Below are 24932 nucleotides of genomic sequence, written 5' to 3'. Positions count from 1 at the left end.
TTGTGTAAAGTTAGTATTCATAGCAAAATGTTCGAATAAGTGGTAGCTCTCGTAAATTTTGACATATTAACTAACTCCAGTTACGGTGGTCACAACCAAGACAACTTCGGGCTGGTGGCCATCACCTTAGCACCTCTATTTGTGAATATCAGAGAACGGGCGATGTAAAGTATTTCTATCTGTAGTATAGCATTAATGGTCATCTCTTTGTGTCTTGGTACTGACTACTTGTTCGTGCCAAAGGTGTAAGTCAGCCTTAAGCAAATGGAATTCGAAGTTTGGGAGTTTTTATCGATATTTAGTGATTGCTGTAAATAACAGAAATTTAGATAGGATGTTTCTATAGGATCATTTTAGGAGTTTTGTGCTTTTCTTTTGTAATTTTGTGATGAAAAAATCCTCGCCAATTGTGTAAGCCAAGTTTAATCTTGAAAAAATTCATGGTATTACGTTGATTTATCATTCTCGAATACTTGCTGTACGCCTAAAGTACTTTTCCTGGAAGTTTTAGTGTCATTTTGTTTATGCTTTATTTGTGACCATGTGTTTCGCGATATTTTTTGTAAACAGCTCCTAGAGATTGGTTAAACAATCACCAAGGGAAGAACAGGCTCAGTTAGCGTGGCTTTATTGATTTATAATGAATATTTTAGTTGATTTGTGAATGATGTTGGAGCCACATGGCCTCCCACGTGTGTGGGACGCCATTTACATCCCTGAAAGGGCTTAGAATACGATAGATTGACTCAACTACTTTTAGTATTGATATAATTGGCTATGAAATCATTTTTGTGTGAGGAACATTCCTTCGTTTTAATTGGTCTGGACGTCAGCGAAGTCTTGATGATGTGGTGGTACTTAATCTCTTTCGAACTGAAAGACAATTTTGTGCTAATGAATTTTGCAGAGCGCCACAGTAAATTCTTAACGGCATTCAGCCACATTTGAAGTAATAATTTTGGTTATTTCTACTAACGATAAACTGATCTTATAGCCATCATCCATATTTAAATGACTTGTTTCACGTGTTTGCTGGAAGCTAAATTAATTGAGTTGTCCCTTAATACCAGTGTGTACAGTTTTCTATTGACTGACGCCTCCCATTCTTTGTGTATTTGAATGATAACTGATGCAGTAGCTGTTTAGTATGATATAGATTTTGTTAGACATTAATCACTGCTTTTATGTAACTCCCTGTTTATCTCTTTTGCTTTGCTTCACTAGCACATGCAATAGTGCATTCATACAAGCTGTAATTACAATGATAAGTGTGTTCATTGGCATGCCACTGTAAATGTCATGTTTTTTGCTGATATGGAATCATGTGCAAATAAACCTTCTCATTACCTTGTAGTGTGACACAATTTTATTATATCTGCAGGAGACACAGATCAATCAAGATTGGAAATCAGCATTGGTAGTTATGGAGGTTTATGTGAATCATCAGAAAGTGTAAATGAACTTGATAGCGAAATTTTCTGATGATGTGATAAAGTTTTGTGCAGCTGAAGCATCAAGTGCTGCTGTTGAAATGGTAAAGTAATCTTCCCCTCTTCCCAGTCAATGCACAAATTTTCAATAATTAATCATAGTTGAGAGAAGTGCAATAATCAACATTTTAAAGAAACCCAAATCACAGTAGTAATGGGACATGAGTTGTTAGTGGTTAGCTTGTCAATATGAACAAACCCATACTGCTCTGTACTGATTCGCTGGTTCATGATAAATTCAGGAAGTGTTATATGTTGTGTATTTAATTAATTAAGATTATGAAACTAATTTTGTATCAACAATTAATTAGTTCAAATTCTCCCAGTTTTAACAAAATAGCCTGGTATCAAGAGCCCCATCAAATAGTAAGGGGATATCTTAAATAATAGAACTTAACAATAATCAGAAATTGGAAGCAGAACTAATTGTACCTATTGATGCACCACAGTCCCAACCAAATAATTAAGCAACAGGTAGGATTGCACTGTTACCTTATGGATCTGGATATAACGCCAGATTTTGTTGGGATTTCTATTAAAATTGATACGAGTATGTGTGATTTCTTAATATCAAACTACGTCTTCTGTGCGCAACAAGGCCAGAAAGGGAATAGCAATGTGATGGTGAACAGTGATAATATACTTAATTAGATTATATGTATGAGCTCTAATAGCAGAATATAGTTATATAACAAATTTATATGTCAAAAGGCAATTCCAGGTGTGAACAATACATTTGGTAACCATATTCCCGATTTTGTAAAGTGTCTCTAATATGTGTCCACAAGGATCTCTTATGTCTTCATTAGCTAAAGAGCATGTAATTAGCAGTCTGGAAACCATGATTTATAAGCACACAATGTTTTGTGTGTTTGTGGCTGTGGAATCTGTCTATACTGTCAATAACAGAATTTACAAAGTACTCCACCCCACTTCTATGTGTTGAACTATATTGGATAGATTACAGAACAGATAATGGTCTGTTTTCAATACTGTTCTTCCAGTTGTCTACTGATGCAGTGGTGTACAAGTAAACCATTCAGTCAGTCAAGAATGAGAAAAGATTATAAACTATGATGCTTCTGCCTATAATTACTTACATGTTGACTCTGTGGAAATTGTTAACACAGACTCAGACAAAGAGGCAATTTCAAACATATACTATACATAACTTTTATATTGAATGTGAATAAACATATTTTCCTTAATTGAGAACACTTTTCATCACAATTTCACTGAATATAGATATTGGCAGATTACGATATTATTCCACGACTCTCTAGAAAAAGAACAAGTGTACTGAAGAAGTGTAATCCATCCCCTATTACAGAAATTACTCCTTTAAGTGCAGTTAATGTATTATATGTATGCAAAAGAAAACTGCAAATGCAAGATTAAGTAAAAAATCCAGACTGAGGCACATGGCAAAAACAGTTCTGATGACAATAGAACATAACCTGCTATTCGAAAAAACAATTGTTACACATTTGCAAACAATGTTCACAAATTCTTTAAACACAGAGTACGGAAAAATGTTGATACGACTGGTAGGATACAAAAGATTGGTGGAATGGAAAGTGGTTTTACATTGGAGTACCCACAGAAAATGATGCTTCCAAGAACACTTACTGTATTAGAAGATACCCAAAACCAATTTGTTACCCTCCATCCCCATCAGTTTCTACTTAAGAAATATGGTTACATTATGTCTAAATATGGCAGTCATGATATTGTGCATGTATCAACAGAAAAGCCATTTACAGATTTAAAACTAGTGGAATAACTACATCTAAGGATCATTAGTCTATTTAAGCGGCAAATTTAAACCACAGTACGTAAATTTTGATGAAGTATTGGTGGAAGAATTGCCTTCTTACATCTAAGAGTATATAAAATATGGTAACAATATTACTATGCAAGAAATAAAAGGCAAAATAAAACTTTCCAAATGCTCAGCTAGAATAACTATTGTACATATTGTATGCAGGTCCAATGTACAGTGTTGTTTGGATTCCAGTACAAGGGAGACACATTCGATCACAGGATATGCTGTGCCTTGATCATAGGATTCTGGATGTGAGTATTCTACAGGGTATATCCAACCACTGCTTCTGGAACTGTAAGGATTCCAGTGCCAGGGAGGAAGGCAATGATTGGCACATTTGGGAGCGTTGATAATCTGACTCTAACAGTTGTATCAGTTTTAACTGAACTAAGACTAGTTTCTGAGAAAAAATTAATGCGTGGATCACTATGCATTGCACCGAGCCTGTGGAAAGGCGAATAAAATATACAATTTTTCGTTCCATTAAAGTATTATTTTACTTAGGTACTAAATCAAGCTGTACCAATTGTAAAGTGTAACTTAACCTGCAAGTTATAAGGGACAGTCAAATGAAAATGAGACAGGTGGAAAATTAGTAAATAAACTGTTTATTATTTCAGAAGTACTCCCCATAACTGTTAATGCTTGTACGCCACTGTGAGACAAGGTGATCAACTCATACATGGAAAAATGTTTGCAGTTGCCTACATAGCCTGGCATATATGTGTTAAAAGTTATGACGATTACTTTTAAAATAATAAACAATTTACTTACTTTCTTTCATCTGCCTCATCTTCATTCGACTGTCGCTTATAAATTATAGTGCCAGTAGGTGAATCATGTACGTTTCATACTGTAGTATAAAAATAGTTTAAGTCTTATTTCGCATTGGTGCAAAGATCGAACTATGCTCATCCTCGACCAGAGATTGAATTTTCCCTCGGGTGGATCCTTTCCCAAACAAATTACTTTTTTGAAAGTTGTAGTGGTACACCCAAGAGGATGTGGGTTGTCATTGACAGAAACAAATCCAGCAACTAACATGTTTATATAAGTGTTTACAAAGCTAACATGTTGCATTTAATGCTTTTTGCAGTTTTTTTGTGAATTATGAAAATATGCAGTTTAAGTGATACGAATCATTAAAGATATCGCCAAAACAAATCATTTTTAATATGGTTTGTTACGCTTTCGTGCCGAGAAATGTGACTTTGGCGACTAAACTTATACAGATCTTGATATTATTTAGTACTTGATTGTGTAAAGAAAAGAGTATACAATCTGTGACTTTTGGTAAACGCTACAGTCTCTATCAAAGTTTTATTTTCTTACAACCAGTGGAGCATAAGTACTCCAAAGATCGATAAAAATAAAAAAAGCAATATTACCTAATCAATAACGTCAATTATAGTCTCGCATCCTATTGATACAGGTGGAGCCAGTATTTCGACGCAGATAGCCACGAATAGGATGAGCTGTGACTAGATCAGAGGAGAACATCCAGGCTGCCGACAAATGAGGACCTTCAGGACAGCGTCATAAGCGGTAGGCATCTGGGCACCTTCTGCTAGTTTGAAATTAGTTCCGTGTTGCTAGTTGGTGCTGGTACATATACGTACAGCCATGTCGGGCATCTGCTTATAGCTAGCCACGGCTGCCACAAGTTATCGACAGCGTAGCATTTATTTTGCAACAAATTGAGTAAACGATATTTATTTAAAGTGCACTTGTGACAGCTAATATTTTGCTTGCCTGTCGAGTTTCCTACGGCAACAGATTATTTTCGCTACTTTCCATCCATAATCATTAGCAGCAATGACATAACATTTGGCTCCTCGAAACATAACTGTTGTCAACTCACATCATAACATCAATTATATTTTCCTAGTTTACAACATGATGCATTATCTTCTTCCTCTCCTGAAATTGGAGCTTGGTCAGATGATGGAAGTTAGTTTTTGTAACACCAATGGAATACAAGCTCAAGTAGGCACAAAACCGAAACGACAATATCTCTACATATGTTGATCAATATTACAGACAACTCAGATGAGGAAATAATGATGTTGCTCTTCATTTGAGGGTCCACAATCGTGTACCTTATCCTGTAAGTTACTCCAGTAGTGCCACTGCATGAGGGACATATATTTTTTTAAGTTACAGAACAATAATACAGACAATTTAGATGTGGAAATAACATTCTGATACTTGATTTGAGGCTCATTTGTGCCTAGTTCAAATTAGAGGGCAAGGATCAAACTACTGTATATCTAGAATGATTCTGGAAACATTCCCCAGGCTGTGGCTAAGCCATGTCCCCGCAATATCCTTTCTTCCGGTAGACCTAATCCTGCAAGCTTCGCAGGAGAACTTCTGTGAAGTTTGGAAGTAAAATTGTGAGGACGGGGCGCGAGTCGTGCTTGGGTAGCTCAGTTGGTGTACTCACTTCGACGGTACATATACCAAAATTGGAACGATACAGAGATGATTAGCATCCGGCCGCTGTGGCCGAGCAGTTATAGGCGCTTCATTCCGGAACCGCGCTGCTGCGCAGGTTCGAATCCTGCCTCGGTCATGGATGTGTCGAGCCATTTGCTCCATTTTTGAAAGATTAGCATGGGCCTGCGCAAGGATGACACACAAAAACGTGAAGTGTTGTACATTTCAGTTGGTAGAGCACTTGCCAGCGAAAGGTCCCTATTTTGAGTATCGGTCCGGCTCACAGTTTCAATCCGCCAAGAAGTTTCTACTGTATATATGTCGCCAAGTGTACCTTAACCCATGACTCAGGCACGACCATTTTGTACTGATATTTACTCAGGCACGAGCATTTTCTACTGATATTTAAAAATAATACAGAAATTTAGACAAATTACTTTGAGGTTTCATTGTGCCTTGAACTAAGTTAAGTACAAGTATCAGACCGTCAAGTGGGGTACAAGAGTCCCAAGTATGGGAGAGGGGAGCGGAGTTACATACTGACTGGCTGTTACGTTTTAATGGCTGGCAAAATACTAGATTATGATTGGAGGATCAAAATGTGATGTGGTTTTCAATTTCACAAAGAGTACCCTACACCATTGGCCCTTACCTAGCCTACATTTATTGTGATCCTCCCGCCCAGCACAAAGTCCCAAGCGACTAGAAAAATCGCAGGTGACTCCAGTGTATAAGAAAGACAAAAGAACGGACCCGCAAAATCACAGACCAGTTTCCCTAACTTCTACTTGCTGCTGAATCCTTGCACACATTCTTAGTTCGAAAAAGATAAACTTCTTCTGAGTTAGCTTATGTCCACGAATCAGCATGGTTTTAGAAATCATCGCTCGTGCCAAACTCGGCTTGCCCTTTTCTCACATGATATACTGATAACTATGGATGACGTGGAAGAGGCAGATTCCATATTTCTAGATTTCCGGAAAGCATTTGACACGGTGCCTCATTGCAGGCCATTAACGAAGGTACGAGCATATGGAATGAGTACACACATATGTGGCTGAGTCGAAGACTTCGTAAATAATACAACACACTATGCTGTCCTCGATGGCGAGCGTTCATCAGAGACAAGGGTACCGTCAGGCGTGCCCCGGGGAAGTGTGATACGGAAGCTGTTGTTCTCTGTATACATAAATGATTTGGCGGATAGGGTGGGTAGGAATCTGCGAGTGTTTGTTGACGATGCCGTGGTGTACGGTAAGGTGTCGAAGTTGAGGGACTATAGGAAGATACAAGACAGAAAGAATTTCCAGTTGGCGTGATGCTTCACAGCTAGTCCTAAACGTGGAAAAATGTAAGTTAATGCGAATGAGTAGGAAGAACAAACCTGTAATGCTCGGATACAATATTATTAGTGACCAGCTCGACACAGTCAAGTTGTTTAAATATCTGAGAGGAATGTTGCAAGCGATATGAGTTGGAACGAGCATGTGGCAGAGAAGGCAAATGGTCGACTTCGGTTTATTGGGAGGGTTTTAGGAAAGTGCTGTTCATCTGTTAAGATGGCCGCATGTAGGACGCTGGAGTGACCTATTCTTGAATACATCTATAGCGCTTGGGATCCGTACCAGATCAGATTAAAGGGACACTTCAAAGCAGTTCAGAGGAGAGGTGCCAGATTTATTACCGGTAGATTCTACTAAGACATAAGCGATTTACGGAGATGCTTTGGTATCTTAAATGCGAATCCCTAAAGGGAAGGCGACGTTCTTTTCGGGAAGCCGTCATTTGAAGCTGACTGCCGTACGACTTTGCTCCTGCCAACATACAAAGCACGTAAAGACCACGAAGATAAGAAACGATAAATTTGGGCTCATACGGAGAAGTACAGAGGGTCTTTTTCCCTCGCTCTATTTGCGTGTGGAACAGGAAAGCAAATGACAAGTAGTGGTATAGCGTGCCCTCCGCCACACACCTTACGGTTGCTTGCGGATTATCTGTTTACGTGTAAATGTAGATGTGTGCGTGTGTATGTGTTGTGTGTGTGTGTGTGTGTGTGTGTGTGTGTGTGTGTGTGTGTGTGTTCTACTGACGAAGCTGTGTGGGTTTGCAGAATGTTGACAAGATGGTGTCTCTGTGACTCATATTAATTGGCTGTTTCAGTTTCATTTTATTGTCTGGTAAAATAAGGGATTGCGGGTGGGAGACTGATGTAGACATTTGTTGGCTTGGATCAGGAGTGTCAACCTTTTGTCGTTGCTGGGTAATCTTAGAAGAAGATCTGTTTTTTAGGCAGTACATAATATACTTAATGCTAACAACAAATGCTGAGAAAAAAAGCAGGAGAAGGGGTGAATAGGGTTGGTCCAATGATAGAAGAGGTAATAGCATTATGTGGCCTGGATTTCACATTGAAAATATTCAATTTGTCATAAATAGTTTACGGACTGTTTTTCCGATCGCTGATACTCATGCGGTTTGAGCCGCACGTGCCCTGCTAGCTGCACATTTTGCGATTCGCCTATTTACAAGAATGTGATCTGGGTTAAGAATGAGCCGAAAAACGAGATTGGGGAGTAAAATAGTGAGTTGTGACCGAGAATTCCAAATAAGTGTGTGTTAGCTTATGAGCTCTCTGATTAGCCTAATAGTAAAACAGGGGCGTGGCTTAGTAGAGTGGATGGGCAGAATGACGTCATCCCGCTGCCCTCGTCTTCATCTGTGACAGTCTGAGGAACAGCGGGTGTGCATATTTAACCCAGAATCGGTACTGCATTTCTACTACACCACTACATAAATATCGGACTAAGCGGTAAGTGGAACCTGAGTTTCTGTCTCTGTAAATTCCTGTGATATTAAAGCTAAGTCCTCCGCACTTCCTTTGGCAGTACTTCAGCAGTGATTAATTTTTCACTTCTTATGTTATTATTGAATCTCACAATGATATGACAATCATCTGATTATGGCTGTTGTTCCAGTCCATCATCTTACAGAGCCCCGTTATCTAGATTTTCTAGACTTACTGGAAGAAGTTCCTTTGGCTACAAGGATAAATATGTTCTTTGAGTACGACTGTGCCCCAACACATTCTGTTCGTCAGGTGCCACATCATCTAAACCTAACATTCCGTGAAGGAAATGATAATTAAATTGACACCCTCGCTGCAAACAGGCGTTTATATACTTCATTGGGGACATGTTGAAAATGTGTGCCTCGACCGGGACTCGAACCGGGGATCTCCTGCTTACATGGCAGACGCTCTATCCATCTGAACCACCGAGGGCACAGAGAATAGTGCGCCTGCAGCGACTTATCCCTCGCACGCTCCCCGTGAGACCCACACTCCCAACATGTCCACACCACTACATTCGTAGTGCGCCTATTAGCTGTTTGCCCATCATACTTCCGAGAAGGGTGGATCGGCAGAAATGGTCGCGTCTCATTGCCACCAAGGTCTCGTGAACTTGTACTTTTAAATTTTGCATGTTCAGATTTTTGTCTGTGGGGATGGTTGAAAGGCGAAATATACGAAGAAAAAGTTGGTTGGTTGGTTGATTTGGTGGAGGGGACCAAACAGCGAAGTCATTGGTCCCACGAGGAAAAAGTAAACAGAAGAGGCGAACCGGTCGTTACGGTTATGAATAGCGGTGCCCTCAATAAAGAACACCAAGACGACCTCAAAACAGCTACACGGGCTGTTGTCAAAAGAATTCGGAAGTGCACTTAAGAAGGAAGTAGAATTTATGACATGTTTGAGCTTAATCATTTGCCTTTGCTTAGTAACTTATGATTGTTGCATTCTAACAGATGTATCTGTGTACCGATAAAAAGTGGACGATTTAGTCTATGCTACCGTCTCCTGCAACATTTAATATTCTTCCTAAAAGACCCCTGTATAGATATATATCACTCTACGGTTACGGATACAGACACCGTATACGAGTTAGGTAACAACACTGGGGAAGTTCAGGATTATTCGTGTAAGTAACCCCGGGGATACACAAGACTGCTGTTTGAAAACTACAAGGTCTATTGAAAAGTGATGCATTTTAGTGACTAGAGCATCTTTCCACGTCCCGTGGCGTGTTCTACATCTACATCTACATTTATACTCCGCAAGCCACCCAAAGGTGTGTGGCGGAGGGCACTTTACGTGCCGTTGTCATTACGACTGCCGGAAAGCCTCCGTGCGCGCTCGAATTTCTCTAATTTTACATTCGTGATCTCTTCGGGAGGTATGAGTAGGGGGAAGCAATACATTCGATACTCATCCAGAAACGCACCCTCCCGAAATCTGGACTGCAAGCTACACCGCGATGGAGAGCGCCTCTCTTGAAGAGTCTGCCACTTGAGTTTGCTAAACATCTCTGTAACGCTATCACGCTTACCAGATAACCCTGTGACGAAACACACAGCTCTTCTTTGGATCTTCTCTATCTCCTCTGTCAACCCGACCTGGTACGGATCCAACACTGATGAACAATACTGAAGTATAGGCCGAACGAGTGTTTTGTAAGCCACCTCCTTTGTTGATGGACTACATTTCCTAAGGACTCTCCCAATGAATCTCAACCTGGCACGCCGTACTAGGGGCCGGCATTTAAGAAGATGTCGATAAGTAATCCACTCTAAATTGCCCCAGTAAATTTGTTCGCGCTTGCGGGAAGGCAATTCAATAAACAGATTTTCACCGTGAGCTGCAGTCCCGTCTTCCAAAGCAAATCATGCAAATGACCTGAATAACTTGCTCTCACGTATTGTCGTTTGCTGTGTCACAAATTGTGCCGATACTGAGCAATCGTAAGCTGAGTTAAAAACTTGGAGTGGTGCTCTATCCACTGTTACGTGTCAATTTTCTGTATGTCATATAGTTTTCCCTCAGTCGTCCTCTGAAACCCCGTAAGTACTAATAAGTAACCGAATATGATCTCCCCTGCCACAGACATCAACTCATTCAAATATTGCCTGCCGGCCGGGGTGGACGAGCGGTTCTAGGCGCTACAGTCTGGAACCGCGCGACCGCTACGGTTGCAGGTTCGAATGCGGCCTCGGGAATGGACGTATGTGTGATGTTCTTAGGTTAGTTAGGTTTAAGTAGTTCTACGTTCTAGGGGACTCATGACCTCAGAAGTTAAGTCCCATAGTGCTGAGAGCCATTTGAACCATTTTCTAATATTGCTACAGGCAAACAGTTAAGGCTGTAGTTAATGTTGGCTACTGTAGTTTTTGTCGAGGCCAGTGTTATTTGTTGGAAACCAAACTCTTAAATGCACGTCTAAGTTAGTTTAACTCACCCTGTCTCCAAACGTGTGGAAGAGGAAGCGGGCGTACTAACGGAAGTACTGCGCCAGCACGGGGTTCGTCCAGCCGCCCAGCAGCTGCAGCGGCGGTGGAAGGTCGTAGTGGTACATGGTCACCTGCGAGAGGAGAGGTCGACGCGGCGTTCAGAGCGGCCATAGCGTTCCAGATTGTGTACAGTACCCAGTTCACAGAAATACTTTCATCGGGTCTACATTTTATTGTACAGTGCAAATATCTTTGTCTATTTACGAGTGAGATATTTTATTGATGCTATGAAAATAATAGTTTCTTTAAAATTATCGATTTTTTAAATCTAGGCTTTTATAATCACACGCTGACGAGCATAAAACAGTTATAAATACAGGGTGCGTCAAAAAATGTATACACATTTTGAACTGTCATAGACAATTTATTTCCCGTTCTACAAAGTTAAATATCTGTGAGAAATTAATGTTATGTTTCTTCAACAGGTGGCAGCAGTGGCAAGGAAGTAACTGCAACATGGCGGACGTGAGTTTGAGCTTTGACGCGCGGAAGCAGATAATTAAGTGGTACTGGAAGTTTGAGAATGTAGCTGCGGTTCGAAGGCAGTGGAGAAGTGAGTCTGGCACAGAACCACCTTCAACGTTAACAATTACACGCCTACGAGACAAATTCGAAATTCGTGGAACAGTGTGTGATGTGCATAAAGGTCGATCAGGGCGACCTCGTACAGCTACAAGTGATGATTCCACAACTGCGGTCTTGGAACTGTTTCGGCGCTCGCCTCAGAAATCTTCAATGCAAGCGGAACGTGAGAGTAATGTAAGTGCTAGTAGGGTGCTACGCATTCTAAAGAAAGGCAAGTTTCGTGTGTACATTCCAAGGCTGGCGCAACAGGTAAGTGACGACGATCCAGATCGAAGGTTAGAATTTTGTGAATGGGCTCAGGAGATGGTGAAACGTGGACTGGGATTTATGGGTAGCATAATTTGGTCGGATGAAGCCCAATTCAAACTCAATGGAACTGTCAATAGGCACAATTCTGTGTACTGAGCTGAAGATAATCCTCACATTACATTTGAAAAGGCTGTGAATTTTCCTGGTGTAAATGTGTGGTGTTGTTTGTCTGCAAGGGGACTCATTGGGCCTTTCCGCTTTGAAGGTACTGTTGCTGGAGAAACGCACCTAAAAATGCTTGCTGACTCCATATTCCCTGCCATTCGTGCATTATACGGTAATGATAAGTTTTATTTCCAACAAGATGGCGCCCCGCCGCACTATCATAGGGATGTACGAGCATACCTGGATCACAATGTGCCAGGTCAGTGGATAGGACGCAGGGGACCAATCGAGTTTCCTGCACGCTCTCCAGATCTCACGTCGCTGGATTTCTTCCTATGGGGCACACTAAAAGATGCGGTGTACAAACGTAAACCACATAACCTGGACACACTTTGAAATGAGATTCAGGCGGTGTGTGCAGAAATCTCATTAGACACTTTCGAACGATGTACGGAATCAGTGGTGACTCGTACTCAAAAATGTTTTGATGCTGAAGGCCGCCAGTTTGAACATTAATAACATTTGCAAAGTACATTTCTTTTTCCAATTGGACTTCAAGCATCCATTTCCAGAAATTTAACATTGTAGAGCGGGAAATAAATTTTCTATGACGCTTCAAAGTGTGCATACATTTTTTTTTTTTTTTTACGCACCCTGTATTTCCAGCTAGTACACAACAGTCAAGAACAGAACGTTGTGTGTGAGACGTACCCCCTACCAACACAGGGTCCAAACATGTAATTCTTTATACATTACGCAACAGCGAATTCAGTCCCGAAATTTGAATTTATGGGTAAGTTAGAGTATTCGAGGAAGATGAGCACAGGCAGTCATAGATGCAGTTGCGGCAGTGAAAGGAAATTTGATTCGTAGTTGTTTGCAGAGCTCCCTCATAGATAAAACCATACGTTACAATCAGTCATAAAAACTGTAACATTAATAATTGTAAAATTGTGTATAACTTTACTTACCATAGGCTGAATGCCAATTGCAATCAACAGATCAATAAGGTTGTTGTAGTAATCCACTCCTGCTTGATTGATTTGGCTGACATCACCCACAGGAAGAACTCTGGCCCAAGAGATGGAGAATCTATATATATATCGACCTGAAACACGTAGCGAAGTCAGTATTCAGTTATAAATAGAATTTTTTCGTCTTTACTCATTCATCTTAGGACAGCCAGAGCCCTTCGTTCTCCATAAAAAAGTTTCCTTTTAGTAATAAGGAACGACGGAATTTCCCTGCGTGAGGAACAGTATGTTGTACGAAAGTGGTCTGCTATTCTTCGTACTGTGTGGTGCTAAATCAGAGCGACGTTGCGCTGAGGCCTTGGGCTCGTCGGGGCATCCTGAATTAGACCTCCCGTAGTTTCCTTAAATCGCTCAAGGCACATGCCAAGATGGGGACTTTTAATACAATCCAAATTTGTCTTCCGCCTGCACGTCGACGGGACGCTAAACCATTACGTTCTTTCTTTGGTGTTGAAAGCCTGAGCCTCGCTGCGCAGCAGGTCTTTGGAACTTTGGTTGGTGTATTGTGGAATGAAACTCTATAAAACCTTTTTCATAATGTTTGTTTGTGATGTGTGTGTGTGTGTGTGTGTGTGTGTGTGTGTGTGTGTGTGTGTGTGTGTGTGTGTGTGTGTGTTGAGAAAAGATTTGAAGAAATACACTACAGGCCATTAAAATTGTTACACCAAGAAGCAATGCATATGATAAACGGGTATTCATTGGATAAACATATTCTACTAGAACTGACACGTGATTACATTTTCACGCAATGTGGGTGCATAGATCCTGACAAATCAGTACCCAGAACAACCACCTCTTGCCGCAATAACGGCCTTGATACGCCTGGGCATTGCGTAAAACAGAGCTTGGATGGCGTGTACAGTTACAGCTGCCCATGCTGCTTCAACACGATACCACAGTTCATCAAGAGTAGTGACTGGCGTATTGTGACAAGCCAGTTGCTCGGCCACCATTGACCAGATGTTTTCAGTTGGTGAGTGATCTGGAGAATGTGCTGGCTAGGACAGCAGTCGAACATTTTCTGTATCCAGAAAGGCCCTTACAAGATCTGCTACATGCGGTCGTGCATTATCCTGCTGAAATGTAGGGTTTCGCAGGGATGGAATGAAGAGTAGAGCCACGGGTCGGAACACATCTGAAATGTAACGTCCACTGTTCAAAGTGCCCTCAGTGTGAACAAGAGGTGACCGAGACGTGTAACCATTGGCACCCCATAACATCACGCCGGGTGATACGCCAGTATGGCGATGACGAATACACGTTTCCAATGTGCGTTCACCACGATGTCGCCAAACACTGATGCGACCATCATGATGTCACAACCTGGATTCATCCGGAAAAATGACGTTTTGTCATTCGTGCACCCAGGTTCGTCGTTGAGAACGCCATCGCAGGCTTTCCTGTCTGTGATTCAGCGTCAAGGGTAACTGCAGCCATGGTCTCCGAGCTGATATTCCATGCTGCTGCAAACGTCGTCGAACTGTTCGTGCAGATGGTTGTTGTCTTGCAAACGTCCCCATTTGTTGAGTCAGGGATCGAGACGTGGCTGCGCGATCCGTTACAGCCATGCGGATGCCTGCTATCTCGACTGCTAGTGATACGAGGCCATTGGGATCCAGCACGGCGTCCAGTACTACCCTCCTGAAAACGATTCCATATTCTGCTAACAGTCATTGGATCTCGACCAACGCGAGCAGCAATGTCGCGACATGATAAACAGCAATCGCGGTAGGCTACAATCCGACCTTTATCGAAGTCGGAAACGTGATGGTACGCATTTCTCCTCCGTACACGGGCCATCACGACAATGTTTCATCAGGCAACGCCGGTCAACTGCTGTTTGTGTATGAGAAATCGTTTCGAAACTTTCTTCATGTCAGCACGTTGTAGATGTCGCCACCGGCGTCAACCTTGTGTGAATGCTCTGAGAAGCTATTCATTTGCATATCACAGCATCCTCTTCCTGTCGGTTAAATTTCGCATCTGTAGCAAGTCATCTTCGAGGTGTAGCAATTTTAATGGCCAGTAGTGTACTAGTCACAAATTTTATCGGCACACTCCCACAAAAACAAAATTAAGAGTCGCCAGGCGTATTTTCTCTATATTTTCGGCAAATTTTCTTGATTTCGTTTTTGCTGTGTGTATCTGGAGTAAGCCCAAACAGATATTGTTCATCATATGTTACACACGACGTCTACTGTCGATGGAAACGCTAGAAACAAAAAAACAATTTAAAGCTGAATTTTCCGTGGTCATTCGATGCATTGGCCCAAAATTATTTTGGTGTGATATTCGTTTTTTTTTCGAAACGCATTGACATGGACAGTAAAAAACAAAGAATAACCAATATCCCAGCAGCCTCAGCACCGCTCTGGGCCACTGTGACTGCTGTTGCCATGTACAAGCGCTGCTCATTCGCTACTGGAGTACTGGCTATTCTTTTTGTTTTACTGTCCCTTTCAATACTTACATATAAAGCGAATGTAATAGATTAATGTTGCACCGCTCTATCCAATAGGCATATAAAGTTCCGCTTTAAAACTCCTATATAAGACAAGATGATTTATTTGGGCTAGCTCCTGTTACACACTGCAAAAACGCAATTGCAAACATCAGACAAGATGTGTGTGACGATTCTCAGGACGGCATCCGCTATACAGGGTGCAACGGATATAAGTGCAGATATTTATACTGGTGACTGAGGACAGTGTGCTTAAGAGCATTGCTTAAGCGTTTACGTCATTTACCGACTAATAATTCTAGTTATTACAAGTCGTATGTTTTAAGGTTGAGTAGTACCTGCAGCTACATTTGGCAACAGCAAGTCATTAATTCTTATTTTCTCCTGCCAACAGGTCAAGTGTTGAAGTGTGGATGCATGGACACAAAATGGTTAGTCTAAACTGACAGGCGAAGCCCACTTAGTAGTGCAGTGCATGCAGAAAACATCAGGTAGTAAAATTTGTAACGTGTTTGTGGGAACAGAAGAAACAACCACCACACTTATGTGTATACGAGGGTCACTCCAAAAGAAATGCACACTATTTTTGTAAAAATACAGTTTTAATTCTGCATGTGTTAAGTTTTACAGTGTGTAGATATAAACTTCCCGCTTGTTTTCAAATTTAGTTCAACCTGTTCCCGTGAGTGGCGCCGTCACGGCATGTCTTCGAGATGGCTGCTACACTTGACGTTCGTCAGAAGCAACGTGCTGTCATAGAATTCCTGTGCTGTGAAAACGATACAGTGGGAAACATCCACAAGAGGCTGAAAAAGGTGTATGGAGATGCTGCTGTCGAACACAGTACAGTTAGTCGGTGGGCAAGCAGGTTACGTGACGAAAGTGGGCAATGCAATATTGAGGATTGTCCTCGCAGCAGCAGGCCTCGTACTGCACACACTCCAGACAATGTGCAGAAAGGTAACGAATTGGTGACTGCTGACAGACGTATCACAGTGAACGAATTGTCACGCTACGTTGGGGTAGGGGAAGGAAGTGTTTGCAGAATACTGAAAGTGTTGGCGTTAAAAAAGGTTTGTGCCAGGTGGGTTCCCAGAATGTTGACTGTGGCTTACAACGAAACAAGAAAAACGGTATGCAGCGAACTTTTGGAACAGTACGAGATTGTTAGAGATGAATTTCTTGGAAAAATTGTGACAGGTGATGAAACATGTCTCCATAATGTTTCACCAGATACGAAGAGGCTTTGAATGGAGTGGCATCATGCAAATTCACCCAAGAAAAAAAAATCAAAACCACACCTTCTGCTGGAAAAGTTATGGCTACGGTGTTTTTTCGATACCGAAGGACTCTTGCTTGTGGACATCATGCCAAGTGTAACCACCATAAATTCTGATGCATATGTGACGACACTGAAGAAACTCAAAACTCGACTCAGTCGTGTTCGACCATATCGGCAAAAGCAGGATGTTTTGCTGTTGCACGACAATGCACTGCCACATGTCAGTCAAAAAACCATGGAAGTGATCACAAAACTAGAATGGACGACACACCCGCCTTACAGTCCTGACCTGGCTCCATGTGATTATCAACTCTTTGGGGAACTGAAAGACTCTCTTCGTGGAACAAGGTTTCAAGATGATGACTCCCTTGTGCACGCTGCCAAACGGTGGCTTTAACAGGTTGGTCCAGAATTTTACCGTGCGGGTATATAGGAGCTAGTTCCAAGATGGCGTAAGGCAGTTGAGAGGGATGGAAATTATGTGGAGAAATGAAAATATTGTTCCTAAAGGATGTATCTACACACTGTAAAACTTTCAGACATGTAGAATAAAAGATGGATTTAAAAAAGAAAAAGTGTGCATTTCTTTTGGAGTGGCCCTCGTACATATTAAGGTACCACGTATAAAAATATTTGCCCTTATACCCGTTACATTCAGTATATTTAATGGCTCTCAAACAGTAAGCTAGACATTAGTATGACAGAGCAAGTAACTTTTATTGAATGCTGTACATTTCAAAATGACCGTTGGTATCATTGGCCGAAAGTGGCATTTCATTTGGTCCATACACCGTCAAAATTTCACGGTGGATCTGTGTGAAATTTAGAATTTTTTGCCTGCAATTATCGTTCTGTCCATAGTGATGCACCTGTTAACAGCACTGAAATGTTGCTTTTTGAATAATTAATACAATATGTCCGAATCGTTTAATTACAGGTACAATACATATTCTTTGTGTAAATAAATGTGTAAAGTAAGGAGAAAAGGTCACGATTTAATGTAAGGAATGTTTTTTTTCTGTTCCGATAAAGAATGTTCCAGAGAAATGTTTATATACCGAAACTGTGAACCAAGTTGAAGACATTCGCCGTAATTTGTTTTTGGATTATACAAAAGTAAGAGATGCGAGCTCTCCCTCTCTCTCGTTTGTTTTCGATGGCTGTTACACAAAATGTAAGTGTCGCTCTCGTATCTGTACCTTTTGGCTGAATAATTAGGCTGCTTTAATCACAACAGCTGTGTCTGAATTAAGAACCTACTTTCCTCTTCCATTAATGCCACATCTCAATTTATTATGTCGCATTTTAGAACTTTTTCAGGCTGCAGCGAAGGAGAGTTGCCGACGAATTGTTTGGTGGTCACAACGGGAAGCTACTAGTGCTCAATCAGCTTTTACTTTATCAAACTTTTATTTCAGTGTCCCTGAGACCTCCATTACCGATCTTTTCTATCAGTACCTGGGCAAGTTAATCAAGCAAACTGCGTAATTTTGACAGCCTCTAAACAACACCATCGGTCAACGCTCCCGTCGATGTAATGGGAATCTGATGCTGGTTGGTGGAACATAATTTCATCATCAACAAGTACAAATTTTCTATGCGCCATATTAGCATTTCGGAAGCATTGCCACCAGAAAAAGAGATAAGTATAATATTACTTTTTTTTTAGATATCAGTAATATTATAGCAATGTAGCAGCACTGTGTACTCTCTTCTGACAACGTGGCACTCTTGTTGTGGAAAAGACTTAGCTTGGGCCGGTAAGTGCAACTCACTTTTTGAAGTCTCCTCGTATATTCAGGTTCAACATTAACAAAACAGACAAACTGCACAGATAGATCTTGGCTGGAAATGGGGGAAAATGTCCTATGAACATGTGTCTGGAAATGCATCGTCGCCTTGATGGATGGCGCCGACGAATGAAAGTTCCACTAACCATGTACCGTGTGTTCCTTATGTGCTGCAGCTGTGTGATTGGCGCAGCCTGCTGTAAACGCAGAATAGTCCAGTGTTCATGTCAGGAACAAGCTGAGACGTTGCTCGTGTATGGCCTAGCAGATGGAAACAGTCGAGAGGCAGCAGGGCTATACAAAAACAAACATGCACATAAACACCAACCACATCCTACAACATTCAAAGCCCTTTTTGGGCGTTTGTGTGATGATGGGTACTTTCAGAGAGACGAACGTGCAGGGAGGCAGCAGACTGCGCGTACAACGGATTTAGAGGACCGGGTTCTCCAGGATATTGAGACGGACCCTAGTAAAAGCTCCTGGAGAGTGTCCCACCAACATGGTGTAAGTCAAAGTACGATGATGTGTATGCTGAATGACAACCGCTATCATCCCTATCAACTGCAATGAGTGCAAGGAATACCAGCAGTAGATTTCCCTCTACGGGAGCGATTTTGTCGATAGTTTTTGCACCAGACCATCACAATTATGGTATTTCGGTCATCGGTCGGCTTCACCGAAGAAGCAACCTTTACCAGATCTAACATTATCAATCTGCATAGCTGGCATCTGTGGGCTACAGTCAATCCTCGAGGAATGGGTGAGGCGTCTCATCAGCATCGATTAAGCACCAATGTGTGGGCACGGATTCTTGGCGACTACATGGCCGGACCGTTTATTATTTCACAACGCCTCTACAGGAGCGTGCTTGGACTTTCTGCGGATACTGTGTCTGGGCTGCTTCAGACTGTGCCTTCGGAAACAGCAAAGGTTATGGTGTTACTGTATGACGAAGCACCGTTCCACTTCCAAATTACCCCAGTTTATCATTGCAGGTCGCTGACACGATTTGTTGTCACTGCACGCACGCCGTCCATTTCCGGACACTTGTTCACAGGACCTTTTCTGGATCCGTCCGTGCAGTTTGTCGGCATTATTTATGTTCACCCGGTATACAGGGTAAGTCAAGTTACACGTAACACCTGTTGTATTTTGTGGAAAGTTTCAGATACTGAAACGGTTTTCGGCAAATGGAAGTACACTAAGCGGTAGGTACTTTTGGGTGTGCGATAGAGTTTTGACACTAGTATCGATCGAGATACTGAAGGAAGTATGGTTTTTTAATGGAATGATAGATTTGTAATGGCATCTGAAGGCGAGTGAAAAGGCGAGCACAGTTATATAATGCTTGTTAATTTTGAGGCTGAAATAATCCGAGAAATATTCTAAAACTGAAAGGCAAGTCTGCCGGAATGCGCTTTTGTCTTGTAAAAAGGCTCGTGCCAGGCTTCGCCGTTGTACCAAGCCCTTGATTGTTTGCATGTCTCCAGTGCAGAACTAGCAGGAACTGTATCGTCTATGGGCAGCTCATTGCTGCTCAGTGTTCTTTACATGCAGACGTGTACAGCAATGAGAGGCTAAACATGGTGGTTTTGTACGTCAAATGTCAAACAAACTATGTCGAATCGCTATGGCGCTAGAGGAATGCCCATCCTGATCGTCGCTGCTTGTCGGGCCAACTTCAGCGTTTAACGCGGGACGAGGACGAAGGCTGAAACTGGAAGTACACATCAAGAAGCTGTTCTGGTTACGACGCTTGTGAATCTCCATGGGATCAGCAGAACGAGTGTCATTCGTGTCTTGCACCTACACACATTACACCCTTGCCATCTGCCACTACACCAGCCACTCGGAGGACGTGATTCCGAATAACGTGCGTTCTTTGCCAGTTAAGCAATACTTACGAACCATGGTAATGTAGCTTGCACTGAAAATCGGTGATGGCTTCGTCAGGTACAACGCAAACGAACGTGGAGCATAAACTAATAGCGTGGCACTGTAGGAAATTCCGTTGTGGGACCTCATTTAATCCTATGGTTGTTGAATAGAAATACGTACGGACACTTTTGTTACGAACATTCTACCTTTTTTTCTAGAAGTGTCGCTGGTTAAGCTACAGTGCATTTGGTTTCTGCCACGTTCCCCGTGTTGCAACACAAGTACTGAATAGAAATTGCCTGACCGTTGGATAGAAAGGAATACTTCAATACAATGGCAGACCAGATCACCCAGTTTGACTCCTGTTGATTTTTTTTCTGTTGGGATAACTGAAGACGCAGTCTGGCATGAAGCCCCAACTACGACAGGCGATATGCACCGACGCTTCGTCACAGCATGCAACGCTCTATCATCTAGTGTACTTTCATCTGCCCATCTCTGTCGAACGGCGATTCCAAATGTGCCTTGCAGCTGATAGTAAACAACACGCGAAAAACTATGTTTCGTTAAGAAAAGTAATTATTTTGTGGGTGACATGTCTTCTGTCAGTCTGAATAAAAAGTTTAGTTTATTTAAAGTACATTCCGTCCAGTTATAATTTCGAGTAGCGTCTATAGGTGCACTTATCCGACTGTAGATGTTTAACTTTTAAGAAACTTTCAAGCATCTCCAGGCAAAGAGACGTCAGGTGTTATTGTTTTATTATTAACTTAAGAAAGTTAATAAACCAGTTTATTTTTTCGGGAATAAGGTTGTTTATCAGAATGAAGTATGAACAACCTACTTTTCTTCTCCGGCTTTGCCTTCTAACTAAGCAACAACGAGGAGGGTTTAAATTGGGAACTGTCTGGCGAAACTGTAGTTGTTTCCACAAAAACCTGGAAATCTAAACACATTTGAAATAATTTTCCTAATATCCATCTGATGTGCCGGAAGCTAACATTTGCCATAGGTTCATACACAAAATCACAGCTGACCCTGTATCTATGTCGTATACGAAATGAGGTTTTTCCTAGTTCTATGTTGTTGCATATAATGACAGAGTCTCGCAAGAGAACTCTGCCTGGCAGTGTTTACAACGCAAGAGCCAACTCGAGCAGCATCGCATTCCAATTTTAGAACATTTCTCGGATTCTTTAGAGAACAGTTTCTACCTCAAAATTAACAAGACTTATATCATTGTATTCATCTTTTCAAGCTCTTTCAGATGCTGTTAAATAAAGTATATCATTCCATTTTAAAAAATCGCACTTGCTTTAGTGTCTCGATTGACACAGGAGACAAGGCTCTTTATCACACACCGAAGTGTGTGCCCCTTAGCGTACGATTATTTGCCAGAAACCTCGTTTCGATATGTGTGACCGTTCACAAAATGAAATGGGTATTGCGTGATTCACTATGTATACATTCAGACACCCGTATATGAATGCGTGTGTGTTGTCCTTGATGCAAAACGTAACGAGGGGTACACTAGACGTACAGGCCGGTTTTCAACTTCATACATCCAAACTGAGCTGGATGCGTACGTTACGAGTCTTCGATCTTCACGTACTGAACTACTGCGTAGGTGATTTGTCTGTATCTACATGGTGGCTAAAATGAAAGGGATCCGGAAAATATTTAATTCACCTTAAGACAGGAAACACAACATACATCATTTGCCACAGGAGCACATGATTAAGTAGGTTTGCGTAAGTGTACAGGAAGAAAGACAGGGTCGTGCTCCTCTGCATTGGCCAGAATTTCTCTGATTTTAACGTTCTGGTGACTACACGGGACCTATTTTGAAGCAATCAAGATATTTCTTGACTTGTGTTGGACTACTGTGAATAAGCTTTTCAACAATGTGAAATGCCCAGTGTCTCCATCTACGAAATTTTTTCAGTACCGATATCACACTCTTTCGCAGCCCGAAAACACCCGTGAAGTATCGAGCAGGTCTTCTTTGAATCTATTCTATCTTCTTCGTGAAACCAGTTAGGATAAGGTTCCCACGCCGGCGAACATTACTCAGCATTTGGTCGAACGACGACTTTGCAAACGTCGTAATCCGCAATGCCCACGGCTGGACCCTTACACCGTCAATTGTTCGAAACGGATACTCCTAAATGGTTATCAGTTGTAACTTCCTCTGCGTGACAGACGATCCTACAGTCAATGACGTCCGGGCTTTTTGTCTGTTTATCCACATTACATTATGTTTATTAATGTTTAGAATCAGCTGCACCCGGAGATGATAATCTGCAAGTCCCTCGACACTGTACAACGAGCTTCCAACGAGAGCACCACCCAGTACCAAACTGCGTCCTTTGCGCATAACTTCACAGGGCTACAAAAGTCATTTGGCAGATCACTTAGAGACGTGTACCGCCAACAGCACTGGCCCTGTCACGTTGTCTTGCAGCAGGCGGTGTGGAACTTAAAGAATTTCCACACTATTTTAAATCGTCAGCGGATCAGACGAACAGGCGAACAGGGCCCCGGGGCTGTAAACGTCTGGTCTTGCAGTCATATACGTCACAAGATATACGAGGGTTTGAACTCTTACATTCAGTTCATGTCTGGACTTTCTACGTCTTGCTATGGGAACAAAACAGATCGCACAGATAACGTCCCTGGAGTGGGCACGTCCTCAGAGCTGCACCAGTGGTTACATACTGTACGATGCCACGCACGCTATGGTAATGGTGCTACGTTATCATCCTGTCGGTATAACTAGACAAGGCAGAACACTCTCAACAAGATCGTTCGTCTCCAATAAACTGGAAAAACTGGCTTTGGAAGATAAGGAAAAATGGTGCGTGACAAAAAGGGAAGACATTAGTAAGCATAACAAGAATGTTTCGCTTAGTAAAGATAGAAAAAAAGTAGCTTTTATTTTACATGGACAATGTATTCTTACACTGCTTACACTGCATTCACAGAAGCAAATCCATACCAGTAAACCCGTTTGTGCTTCAGTAATCAATCTAGAGGTTAATTTTCTCATTGGGGATACACAATAAGCGATTTATACACTCCGCTGCAAAGTGAAAATGTCATTCTGAAAGCGTAATTCCGTTTTATCGATATTATCGTGTAGAACAGCGGAAGAGTGCAATATCTCCAGAAATCTCTTAAAAAGATAATCACTTATTATACTCTCAGCCGACGGCCTTGCCGCAGTGGTAACACCAGTTTCCATCAGGTCATAGAAAGGAGATGCTTGATTGAGACGTGGCACCTCCGGTCATGAAAGCTGACAGCGGCCGGGAGAGCGGTATGCTGACCACCTACCGCTCTGTATCCGCATCCAGCGGCGCCTGTCTTCTAAGGATGACACGGCGATTGGTCGGTATCGTTGGGCCTTCCGAGGCCTGGTCGGGTGTAGTTTAGTTGACAATGCTTCTAAAATATACTTTATATGTGACGGTTATTAACGTATCACAATGTATCGCTTTCAACGAGAAGCGACTATTATTACTAACAGTACATATAATAAATATCTATGTTTAGTTATTGTTGTTCGTTTCGTAGTCTGCTTTCGTAGCTAAGCAGTGTGTATGACTATAGCACGAATAACTCGAATTTAATTTCAACTTTTCCGACTGCTGGTTCTTCGTAGACAGTCGGTACATCATTATGAGGACATCTTAAGAACTCTTTTGGCTTCGAAAGCTGACATTGACGGTTAGGAAAGAGATAAGTACGAAAGTCCGTTTGCTCTTAGGTGCTGGTGGATCATCCGGGTTGTGTAGTTGTGGCTAACGAAACTTCCTCGTGCCTGACGGTTCTTCCTGAGCTGCGCTGAACATATTCAGAGTTGCTCCTGCTTCCACACAGTCATGCCGACTGACGGATGTCGGACAGCGACATAAGCACCGAGAAAAGGCTGTGCACGGCGGAGCCGGGGATGATGCAATGTTTCTGGAAGACCTTCTGTACTGTCGCCTAGTAAAAAAAATCAGTGAATATCAGTATTAGAAGAGGTTTGCCATTGAACGGCTTCATAACTTCGGGAAGGCTTCAGTATACTTCCGCACCTTCGACAAGCAAACGAAATATGTTCTCATGGAACATCGGAAGACATATGGACTGGACTGAAGACATCTTAACTACAGTACCGTACGGAAGAATACCACAGAGATGATCATACAGACGACACTTTCGGATTCCAACGAAAATCAGACGAAAATGTAGCCACTGACGATGTTTTAAATTAATGTAACAATATTCTTTTGTGGAATAAAAACGCATTTTTAATAATTGTAAAAAGTACTCGAAATGTCGCGAGTAAAAGGAAACAGTACGTAGTTTTTAATGCTTAGACAACGTCAAAAAAGAAACCA

The 24932-nt window shown here is 41.8% G+C and overlaps 1 protein-coding gene and 1 pseudogene across 1 annotated transcript in view; one reads left to right on the top strand and one right to left on the bottom strand.

The window, feature by feature from the left end:
- Window positions 1-24459, bottom strand: part of LOC126281840 (cytosolic beta-glucosidase-like) — a 62420-nt gene extending 37961 nt beyond the window's left edge. The window contains exons 1-2 of the mRNA XM_049981091.1: window positions 24441-24459; window positions 13068-13204 (exon numbers count right to left, since the gene is read on the bottom strand). Of these exons, the coding sequence (XP_049837048.1) occupies window positions 13068-13204; window positions 24441-24459 (156 nt within the window). The remainder of the gene's footprint in view (window positions 1-13067; window positions 13205-24440) is intronic.
- LOC126282683 (U6 spliceosomal RNA) lies at window positions 5754-5982 on the top strand (annotated as a pseudogene).
- Window positions 24460-24932: the final 473 nt, after the last annotated feature.

The sequence above is a fragment of the Schistocerca gregaria genome, chromosome 7 (genome assembly GCF_023897955.1).
Source record: "Schistocerca gregaria isolate iqSchGreg1 chromosome 7, iqSchGreg1.2, whole genome shotgun sequence".
Taxonomy (NCBI): Eukaryota; Metazoa; Arthropoda; class Insecta; order Orthoptera; family Acrididae; genus Schistocerca; species Schistocerca gregaria.
This window is presented reverse-complemented; position numbering and strand designations above follow the sequence as displayed.